The 12468-nt window shown below is 36.5% G+C and overlaps 1 protein-coding gene across 1 annotated transcript; it reads right to left on the minus strand.

Moving 5' to 3' along the window:
* Nucleotides 1–1002: 1002 nt before the first annotated feature.
* Nucleotides 1003–5896, minus strand: LOC149266905 (plant cysteine oxidase 4-like). The gene is made up of 6 exons (XM_089409518.1): nt 5755–5896; nt 5397–5557; nt 4994–5168; nt 4675–4878; nt 3972–3999; nt 1003–1141 (listed from the first exon to the last, which is right to left on the minus strand). Exons 1-6 carry the CDS (start codon nt 5894–5896, stop codon nt 1003–1005), a joined length of 849 nt encoding a protein of 282 aa, XP_089265644.1.
* Nucleotides 5897–12468: the final 6572 nt, after the last annotated feature.

Below are 12468 nucleotides of genomic sequence, written 5' to 3' on the forward strand. Positions count from 1 at the left end.
AGTTTCAACAACACCTTTTTTTTGTTCTCCCTCTTCTCCCAATCTTCAATTGTTTCAATTGTTCCACCTTTGGCTATAGTCAGTTTCACTTCATCCCCATTCGTAATCACCCACGCATGTTGCCCCTCATGTAGTGTTTGCAATTTGAATTTCCAATTTGAATAATTCTACCCATCGAACTTATTTCTCTCATTCTAGTACACTTATTCCATGTGATTATTCATTGTGACTAGATCGATCTATGTATCTTCCTCAAGATCTTCAATCTCCAATAGTTGATCTGGCCAATAGCAAAATTACACAGGCGATCTCAAAAGAAAAGAAAAAAGTACCAAAGGGGGCAATATTTGAGGTGATATCCAAGACTCAGCATCTTATCCAATCCTCAAAAGGACCTTAACAATGATCTCCCAAACGATCAACAGGATCTATGCAACCACGATCTACAGAGACCCAGATCTGGGTTGGTCCACAATGATCAATCCACACAACTGATCTAGAACCCAATCCACTGCACCATCATAGATTTATAGTGTCACATCCGTGCTTTTTGCCCATGCTGCCAGAGAATTTTTCCAAGGAAAGGTCGATCAATGCATTTTTAGACCTTGAATTTCATGTTTCTTCCTTCTTTAGCTAGCACGGGAAAGAGGGAAAAAACTCGCATTGCTGCAATTATGTACAATAGAAAAAACCCGCTTCTCTTGAGCCACCAAGGCTCCATGCTTCAGCCACAAAGGCTCACGACACACCCAGCCTAATCAAACTCTCTCCAATAATACAATATTCTCCATTATTTTCAACTATCTGCAATAGCTACACTAATGCGCCCCTTCACACCAAACTCACTCACCATTTTTTTTACATTGTCAACACGAGGTTGAAATTGGGAGCTTACCCAAATATTCGACATGGCTCAACCTTAGATCTTTCCTTGTGTTGCAGCTAACACATAAGATCAGCTTGACACTAGGCTGTAACCTCCTTTGATCTTCCTGCGGGCTACAAGTCGAACCACCTTCTATTGGGGGATTTAGCGACCAAAAGCTCGCAACACAAATACAAATCCAACATGGCTTCACCGATATCCACTGTCATGACAACAGTGATCAGATCAACTCTCCACGCACAACGATCAACTCTTCAAAACAACAATGGAAACACTCATCACAACAGTGACTTAAAAAAATCACACAACTTGTAAGAGGATAACAGTCCCACACACACTTCCATGCTGAGTAACAATCCACACTAGCTTGAATTTCTCAGGAACTATGCAAAAGAGGCTCTTCACACACAGATCAACTCTCCATATTAGAGATTAGTTTTGCAACATAATCAACAATAGATGTGGTGATGTTTCCTCCACATATTGCAAGAAAAGCCCATGAATCAAACAATATATGTGACAGTTGCACTTGTCTTTACATATATGTCTACCATTACTGCACAAAATCTCAATAGGAAAGCAAGGTCTAACTGTGAGAACTTCTTCAAGACAGGCAGCATATAATTTGTAATATCTAGATCTCGCCTGTGGTGGAATAGAACCACAACATAAACACTTATAGGAAAGCATGCAAGTTTGTAGCCAAGTGGCTCCATTCACTATAATTTCAACACAACAATGCACAAGATCTTTGTCACACCATACACAGGGCTCAAGAAATTCTTCAATAAGCCACAAGTGCTCCATCTTTTAATCAACACGCTTGCTTCTTCGGCACCTCCAATCATAAGCAACAATACCTCTTTCAATACATGACATCACACGACATAGGCTTCAATGAAACAAGACTTGACTCAGCGCCTTTCGGTGAGTCCCTTCAATGCTCAACACACGCCCCACGACCCTCACTCATGACCCTCGCTCCAATACCATATCATGATACCATATCAAGGATAACACTGAACACAAAAGTTTGGATATTTCATTTACAAACATTGCATTTTATACTTGAATCGAGTTGGAGATTCAATAGTAAATCTTACAGACTAAAAAGGTTGTGGGTCCAGGCCACTAAAAAGTCAATCTAGCTCAGGGTTTGGGCACTTGGATTGGTTGTTTAGCTCCTAGGTTTCGTGTAATCCCTGTAGGATGTCAATTTGTGGTTGGTAAGTTCCAGTTGTCGGTCCCATTTTTTTAATTAGATCTAGGAGGTTGGGTCATGTTATAGTAGCTCTTCGTCTCATGTTTACCCTAGTAGGGCGGTAAAACTGGGTAAATGTGGGAGGGGTGGTTACAAGTATAGATTCAAGTAACTATCAAATTGAGTTGAACAACATTGTTTCTTAAAATATTAATGTTCTCTCATGCATGCACACACTTGCATCTCTGCACTCAGTGCCACTAGACATTAGATCATTCACGAACCAATATTCAAAACTATATTTGTTGACTTTCATATGTCACTGTATTATTGAATTATAAGTTTTAATATTTTACTTTAATGAAGCTATACAAAGATGGCTTTCATTTTGTGAAGTATGGAGGTGTAGAGGAAAGTTATGATAAGGTGGCTTTCATTGTCCAAAATGTGGAGATGCGGATGTAGAAATAATGAAAAATTATGGGAAAACGAGCATTCTCGATTGACAAAAAAATGTTGACCCCACACAAAAAGGCCTCGCCTTAATAACACAAAGTGCAAAATGCAAAGATGTGGATAAAGCTTTTATTGTGTGCACTGCAAAAATTTTGTGGAGTGCAAAAGTGTGAATGAAATTATGTGAAGATGGACTTCATTATGTCAAGTATGGAGGTGCAGAGGAAGAAAATGTGACAGTAACTTTCATTGTGCAAGATGCAGAGGTATAGATACGTAAATAACGATAAATTGCGAAGATGCGAGACTTCTTAAGAAACAACAAAATACGAGCCCTACTTATTCAATTAATTAGCAATAGAGGCAAGAACCATTTTTCATTGCAACTATTAATCTTGTTTAAATTCTAATCTATTTATTTAAAATTATCATCATAAATTTAAAAATTCTAAAAATGATAAAATATATATAATATAAAACATTGCCATTAATATAAAATTAAATTATATTCTTAAAAATAAAATAAAAGAACTTAGTATTCATGAATAAATTATTTAAATTTAGAAGTTTCAACTTCTTGTGTCCTTCACATTCCCAACTTACACTTCATAAATTGCCCCACTATGTTTACTTTATGTTTGAGATAAATCTTTCTAGATCTATTAAGCTTTTAGATTTCATGAGAGCATGGAAGCTAGGGCATGATAAAGAGCCAAACTATGCTTTACTTTATCCAAATCTTTTGGAATGTTACTATAAATGCATTTAATAGCCTAATTATTTTGGTTGTAGTAGATATGCATTGCTGATTCTAACCATGCGAATGTTGGGTATCTATACAATCTTTTCTTTGCCCTTCTGTTAGTGTCATTACACAAATGTGGTATGAAATACACCATTAAGAGAAGCTTGATGGAATTTGGATTTGATTTTGTTTGCGACAAGCTAACGTTCAACACATTTTGGATATCCACATTCAATTTTTGACAGTTCTCTTTCTAACGCCCAATCTTTAAGACATTTCTTAGGATGTTAATATCATTCCTTCTAGGAACAAGCAAAGGGGCATCTCTATAATCGTTCTACCATTGGCTGGTATGTATATCCAAACATTTACGCAATTCTTCCAACCATCTTTTCAGCTCTTTCAATTCTTTGAACACATTTTACATCCAAATCAATTTGAGTTTATGACGGAAGCTAGGCGCTCTTATTATCAAGAATCTTAGACTAATCATATCTTGTGTGAACCATCCACGTATACATTTTGAATCCCCTAATATTTGGAGTGTTCTCTGTCAAATGAGAAAAAAAAACACTAGCCAATAACTATTCTTTCAAAATCCCGAGATTAAATAACTACATTTACTAACGAATCCTTAGATTGCTAACTTGGTTCAAACACCAACTAAAAAATAAACAAACCTGTTCACAACACTATTACTGTAAAATTCTGCACAAGAAAACGAAGCAACATAATCAGACGAGCTAAACACCTAATTACAAGTCAATCTATTCAATTAAATATCCTGGAAGATTATAACAGTCTTCGTATACACCTAATTAAAGCTCAATCTATTCAATTGATATGTTCAACGATTATAACAGCAGTGTTTTTACAGCCAAATATTGGCCTATATGTAGAACCAAACATAAACATGATCATTGTATGGTTGCACGTACGGAACACTTATGCCACTCGCAAATGAAGTATTGCATTTTGCATGCACACACTAACGTATGCACTGTTGAGAGTCATCTTCATTTAACTGCACAACCAAACGGACCACATGCCAATGTCCAAAAGCAAAGCAATTACCTAACAATCGCCTTTGATATAAGCAGTCTATAGGCAAAACCGCGTCTATGATACCTATAAAACTAGTTAAGGCAGTAACACGATCAAATAACATTAATGATTGGGCCTGCATATGCTTTCCCTTTAAGGATGAAGTTATCAGGCTTTTCCACTTCTTCCAACCACACAAACCCTTCATGATCGATATCTCCTTGGCTTTTTCTCGATGTCAAAACACATATCCATAGAAATACACTTCCATAAATCACGATAAACCAGTTTCTATAGCAATTTAATTAAAGGTTTTCAAGGAAGATCATTAGAGCTTACCCTTACGCAAAAGTCGAGTGGAGGAAGGAAAAACACGGTAGTATGCAGGATCCTCTCTATAAGGAGGAGCTAGTACATCCAGCACCGCACAAGATGTTACTGCTGTGAAGGAATGTATGTTGCCCCCTGTTGTTGGATATAATACGGATGATTCACAATATGGAGCTCTTATAACACCGTCCGATTTCAACTCTGCAAGTCTCACTGTAAAAGACAAATGCGTAATAGCAGGATCATCAATAAATAGAATATTTCAGTGTTCTTATCTCGACGCAATTACATGATTGTTCAGAAATATTTTAATCACGAACTGGCTTACATCCTGGTGGGTGAGAATATTGGTGGTTGGAATTGTTGGATATGTTGGATATGGGATCAAACCAATCATAAGACTTGACATGCATTGTGCCATACAAAAGCTTGCTTACCACTGTCATGCCACGATGATCGTGGAGTGGAATTATTGCTGATCTAGGTAAACAAAAGATTCCCATCTGAGTGATCAGAAGAAAACCATCAGTTGCATCGAATATTTGGCAATAGTCACAACCCTCGCTTATATCCACATGAACCCCAAACACATTAAGTGGCAAGACAAACTAGTAATTCCGTGTGTGTTTATATATATACATTCTGTCACAAGTACTCTTCCTCTATACAGTGATATAAATAGTGAAGCACAGGCAAAATTTAGTGGAATGAGTTGGGTTTTGGTTATCAACCGAAAAATTCTGGCAATCATGAATATGGACATATGTGACCGGTGGAGTCCAACTATCTCCGGATCCTGAACGACTGCGTTCTCTTCTTCTTTTGGCTGTCGTGGAAGAGGAGGAGGTAGAATGTTTCTCGTCAAGGCCCAAGTCTATGGGTTTTACTGTATCTGCAATACGAATTTTCACGATTGGAAAGGACCAAATAAAAATAAAAATGATATAGAGATTTGCAGCGATGAGGTTTTCAGACATAAATATTTAACGAAAATAGTTTCAAATTATTCAATGTTAAGAACATTATTAAACTTTGACACAATGAATGATGCATCTGGATCATTTCTTTTTAAATATAAGATGTTTTTACCATTATCAGTACCGAGAAACATTGCGATATATGACAACACAACTAACTCCTTCATGCTAGGTGACTCTTTCTCTTCAGCTGTGATCTTCCTCTCTACAAAGAGCGATGGCTCCCATGACTTGTCCTCAACTTCAAACCACATGTGAAACTACATGTAAGATGTAGTTCAACTCCACACAATTGTTTCATGCTTGACATAGGTTACTCCACACAACATTTATCTAATCTAGGATTTGCCTTACATTGTCACCAGCTTTGGCATATGCTCCAACTATTCCTCGAGAAAGTCTCATTGGAATCGGGAGAGTGCCTTCCCACAATGCCTCTTCTTTTGATCTCTCACCTACAGTTCACGATCCACTTCCTCAAATCTTAAATGGGTCGCTCCCAGGTCAATTATTCCAATGCTAATCATGCGCTCAACCAATAGGGGAAGGTACAATGTTCTTTCGTTGCATTCAATTTGTAGGCTTCCTTTATTTTTCCATTAACTTTGGCTTCAACATGGATCGGTCTTCAACATGGTACACACTACATCATCCAACTCGGCAGGTCGGCCCTTCAAAAACCATGACCTATAGTGCTATACTGCTACACTCGACCTCTCCACAAGCATGTTCTACTACTACACTGTGTTCACCACACTACACAGCTCAGCCGCCAGTGACCAACACTCATACAATCTGTGTTAAAAATGGGACCTGAATCTTATAATCTAAAAGTAGCAGCTCACAGGTGAGCATGCCGCACCTGGAGACTACCCAAGGAGAGAACACTTTACTCACTTAATCATAAAATAAGAAATATATAACTTTACATCAATTTAGGGAGATTGAAACTGAACCCTAGAAAATATGAACTAATCCTAATCTAGGACACTCATACAACTGAGAAACAAACTCTCTCCAATAATACAATATTCTCCATTATTTTCTACTCTCCCCCTTAATGGAGAAAGGGTTCACCTATACTCCTATCATCTCCCTAAACATTTAAAATTCAATCCTCCCAAGGGGCTTGGTAAAAATATATGTTGCATTATCACAAGTATTACAATATTCAATAAAAAATTATTTAGACTGAACCTTCTCTCTAAAAAGTGAAACTAAATATCAATATGTTTTATGTTTTTGTGAAACACAAGGTTGTTTGCCATCTTGATTATGCTTTGGTTGTCACATATGATTATTGTAACATCTTTTTGTTCTTCTCCAGCATCATGGAGATGTCTCCTCAACCAAATTGCCTCACACGTGGCTACACACACTGCTTGATACTCTACTTCTACAGAAGATAAGGATACAATACTTTGCTTCTTACTTCTCTAAGCAATTACCCCAAACTCGATATGAAAGCATAAACTGTTATAGACATTCTGTCATCTAGGTTTCCTGCCCAGTCTGAGTCTAAAAAACTTGTCAAATTAACATCAAAAGAATCAGTGTACTTAATACCAAAAACAATGGTTCCTTGAAGGTATCTCAAGAGACCTTTTGCTGCCACCCAATGGTTCTCAAGAGGTTTTGACAAGAATTGACTTAACACACTGACTGAAAATACGAAGTCAGGTCTATTTGTAGTCAAATAAATCAAATTCCCAACTAGTTTTCTATACAATGTGGCATCCACCTCTTTAGAATCATCATTAATGTGAAGTTTAAGATTCTGTTGTAAAGGCATTGAGTAAGCTTTGCACTATTCCATTCTAAAAATTTTTAGTAATCATCTGACATACTTTCCTTGAATGAGAAAAGTCTTGCCAGAGTCTCTTCAAACTTCCAGATCTAGACAATAATGTAATTCTTTGAGATCTTTCATTTCAAAAAATTGTGACATCTGCACTTTGATTTCTTTAACCAATTGATGAGCATTTCCAGTGATAATTAGATCATCTACATATAAAGAAATCAAAACAATTTGCCTCTTCTTATCAAACATAGTATACAGATTTGGGTCGTTTTTTTCTCCTCTTATAAGTATGCTCCAACAAAAAGGAGTCAACTTTTTCATACCATGACATGGGCGCTTGTTTCAATCCATATAATGCCTTCTTTAATTTGTAGACTAAATGTTCCTACCCCTGTTTGATAAAACCTTCAGGTTGTTTTAAATATACCTCTTCTTTCAATTCTCCACTTAGAAAAGAATATTTCACTATTATGAAACCAACTCACAAAAAGATAGAAAAGATAGATAAACGCCTTAGAAATAAGCCTCTGTTGGGTCCCTATACTACTAGTGTAACCCTTTATTGTTATTAGTGCAACCCCCTTATTATATTGTTGTGCCCATGTAGTCCCCATATTGTTATTATTGTGCCCCATAGAAGCCCACTATTGTTATTATTGTGCCCTTACATTATTATTGTTATGTCAGCTCTGATCATATTATGACCCCTTAGACTCCTATATATAGAAAGTAGGCCTTGTCATTTGTATCATACAAGAACTGTTCATTTCTATAATGTAAAGGAGGTAGGCCCCTCGAAGAGGCTTATTTCTAAGGCGTTGATCTATCTTTTGTATCTTTGTGTGAGCTAGTTTCATAACATTTGGTATCAGAGCTTTGGATTCTAGGGTTTCTCTGCTCCAAACAGGTCATCGTTTTACTTTTGCTATAACTTTTTTTTGGTGACGTTTCAGAAGCTAAAACAAAAACCCATTTGAGAAGAAATCTTTCCAAATTGTGCGTTTGAATTTTAGAACTTGTCTCGCTATATTTTTGGAGATGTAATATGAAGAAGTTATGGTTTTTGTAAGCTCCAGAATTTCATATAAAACAGGTCATCGTGGTATTTTCACTATAACCTTTTTGCTACAAAGTTTCAGAAGCTAAAGAAAAAACCCATTTTAGAAGAAAACATTCTGAATCTCGAGTCCAAATTTTAGATTTTTTCTCACTATATTTTCATATATATGATCAGAGGAAGTTAGGGTTTTTGCAGACTCCCGAATTACATCCTAAACAGGTGACCTTGGGAAAATCGTCATAAATTTCTCTCTGAGCAAAAAATTGAAATTTCGTAAGAAGTTACAGAAAGAGGATGACTGTAGTTTTGTGTGCATAGTTTTTAGATCCAAAGGTCGAAATAGTGACATGTGACACATCGTACAAGTTCGCTCTACTGAAACATTATATAATCAGGTCATCTTAGGAGATTGGGCATAACTCTTTCTTGGAGAATCAAATTCTGATCAGACTTGCGGAGTTAGAAAGAGGACTCAGAGGGCTACTGCAAGAGACAATTTTAGAACTTTGAGATCTGAAAGTATAGAGTTACAATCATTTCAAGATCGAGCTCCTGAAATCAAGAAAAGGCGATATGAGGAAGTTTGATGGAAAGGATCCAGTAAATTGGATACTACAGATGGAGCAATATTTTGATCTACATGGTGTAGCACTGTTACCAAAGGTATGTATTGCATCTTCATATTTAGAACCGGATCAATTTTTATGGTATAAAGGGCTTTGTTCTCGTAAACAACTTGTTACGTGGTCAATTTTCACGGAGGAAATGATAGCACATTATGAGGATACAAAGAGCAAGACCTTCTTTAGAGAAACACCACAGCAATTCGAAGAAAAAAGAGAAAAGGGGCTTTGTTACAAAGTGGAAAGAAAAATTATGGCAACAAGGAAGTCTACCCCTCACAACAATAAATATGGAAGTGTTGTTTCTCCTAGCCTTCCACAACCTACAAGGGTTACACCACAACAATTGGAATAAAAAAGAGAAAAAGGCCTTTGTTACAATTGTGATAACAAATACATTAAAGGTCAAAAGTGTGATGAGAAGAAATTATTTTACATTGATTGTGGAGAGGAGAAAGAAAAAGATCAAGAAACGTCAAAAGAAGAGTATATACACCAGGAACCAACCCCAATTAAAGAAGAAATGAATCCGACCATATCTTGTAAAGAATTGGAAAGAATTACCACTCCTAGAACTCTCAAGATAGAAGGACGTATGAAGAAGAAGAAGGTTCAAGAAGTGAAAGATCACATCGAGAAAGAAGAAATGAACCCGACCATATCTTGTAATTCATTGGACGGAACTACCACTCCTCAAACTATCAATATAGAAGGACATATCAAGAAGAAAAATGTTCAAGAATTGAAAGATCACTTCGAGTCTCAAGAAATCAATCCAACCATATCTTGTAATTCATTGGAATAAATTACCATTCCTCAAACTATCAAGATAGAAGGACATATCAAGAAGAAAAAGGTAAGAGTGTTGATTGATTCGGGTAGTACCCATAATTTTATTGATTGTAAGATAGCCAAGGAATTGAATTGCTTTCTATATCCAGCACCAGAGTTTCAAGTGATGGTTGCAAGTGGGGGAACCATAAATTGCTATGGAAAGTGCCATAATATCAAGCTGTCCATGGGATAATATGTATTGAATAGCCCAATGCTTTCCATTCCAATGGGTTTTGCTGATGTTTTACTAGGAGTCCAATGGCTACAATCTTCAGGTACGATAGCTTTTAATTTTCAAGAACTTTTCTTTAAATTCTTTTGGGAAGGAAAGGAAGTTGAATTGAGGAGTATCGAAGGAAAACCTGGAAAGATAATCAACTCTAACAACATGAAAAAGCTTATAAATAAGGAACAATGAGGTGTAATTGCACAATTATGTTCACTAGAGGATCCCACATCGAAATCATGTATTTCTCCAGATCTCCAAAATGTTTTGAAAAATCATTCCAAGGTATTTGAGACTCCCAAAGGCCTCCCACCTATTCATGATTATGATGATGTTATTCATTTGATTCCACAAAGTGTTCCTCCAAACATCAGGCCTTAATATATCCATATGCTCAAGGGAGTGGGAACTCATTCAAAAGTTGCAGAGGTCCCAGTTCAAACAGTATTGCGAGAACTTGACAAGGAATGAAAAATCATATTTGAACCTGAAGCAGTCACAGAACCGAGAAATTGAAAGCTATGAAATAGATCAATTTCATAGTATCTCATCAAGTGGAAGAACTTACCCACTGAAGATTCCACATGGGAGGACAAGAATTTATACAGAAGCATTAAGAACTACTCAAGCATTGAGGACAACAGTTTTTGAAGGAGAGGGACATGTTAGGTCCCTATACTACTAGTGTAACCCCTTATTGTTATTAGTACAACCCCCTTATTATATTGTTGTGCCAATGTAGTCCCCATATTGTTATTATTGTGCCCCATAGAATCCCACTATTGTTATTATTGTGCCCTTACATTATTATTGTTATGTCGGCTTTGATCGTATTATGACCCCTTAGACTCCTATATATAGAAAGGAGGTCTTGTCAATTGTATCATCCAAGAATTGTTCATTTCTATAATGTAAAGGAGGTTGCCCCCTCGAAGAGGCTTATTTCTAAGGCGTTGATCCATCTTTTCTATCTTTGTGTGAGCTGGTTTCATAACAGCCTCTTCAAGGGGGAAACCTCCTTTACATTACACAAATGAACAATTCTTGGATGATACAAATGACAAGACCTCCTTTCTATATATAGGAGTCTAAGGGGCCATAATATAATCAGAGTCGACATAACAATAATGATGAAAGGGCATAATAATAACAATAGTTGGCTTCTATGGGTCACAATAATAACACTATGTGGACTACATGGGTACAACAATATAATAAGGGGGTTGTACTAATAACAATAAGGGGTTACACTAGTAGTATAGGGGCCTAACATGCCCCTCTCCTTGAAAAAGTGTTGTCCTCAATGCTTGAGTAGTTCTTCATGTTTTTGTATAAAATTCTTGTCCTCCCATGTGGAATCTTTAGCGTGTAAGCTCTTCCACTTGATGAGATACTCTAAAATTGATCGATTTTGTAGCGGTCGGATTCCTGTTTCTGTGATTGCTCCAGGTTCCAATATGATTTTTCCTTCATCTTCAAGTTCTAGCAGTATTGTTTGAATTGGGATACTCTGCAACTTTTGAAAGAGTGGCCACACTTCTTTGTCCTTCTTCCATTCATCCCTTGCTTTGTTTATCCAATCAGGTTGGATAATAGAAATAGCACAAAAAAATGCTTCCATGTCCTCATCCTTTCTTGAGAGTGCATCTGCAACAAAAATTTTCTTCCCTTTCCTGTAGATGATGTCAAAGTCATAACCCAACATATTTGTGACCCATTTTTTTGTTCTTCTAAAGATAATATTTGTTCTAAAAATTATTTAAGACTATCATGATCCATTTTTACCTTGAAGTGTCTTCCCATTGGGTAATGTCATCGCCATTTCTTAAGTGCGTGTAGTATTTCCAACATTTCCATCTCATAAATAGGTTGCTGGAGATGTAGCCGTAAAAATACCCAATCACCTACATCAAAACTTTTTTCACTGTGATGTTGATCTACCTTCTGTTTCATTCGATTCTGCACCAAAGTGGTGTTATCCTCTAAAAGTTGGAGAACTTGTTGTTGATGCTTGATGTGATCTTTCATTGCCTGAAATTTTTTATTCTTGATTTGTCCTTCTATCTTGAGAGTTTGAGGAGAGGTAATGTCTTCCAATGCTTTACAAGATATGGCTGGATTCATTTCTTGATGCTCGATGTGATCTTTCACTTCTTGAACATTTTTCTTCTTGATATGTCCTTCTATCTTGATAGTTTGAGGAGTGGTAATACCAGCCAATGCATTACAAGATATGGTTGGATTCATTTCTTCTTTCTTGATGTGATCTTTCACTTCTTGAA

Source organism: Pinus tabuliformis, chromosome 6 (genome assembly GCF_031772625.1).
Source record: "Pinus tabuliformis cultivar Carrire ecotype Pingquan chromosome 6, CPIR1, whole genome shotgun sequence".
Classification (NCBI taxonomy): domain Eukaryota; kingdom Viridiplantae; phylum Streptophyta; class Pinopsida; order Pinales; family Pinaceae; genus Pinus; species Pinus tabuliformis.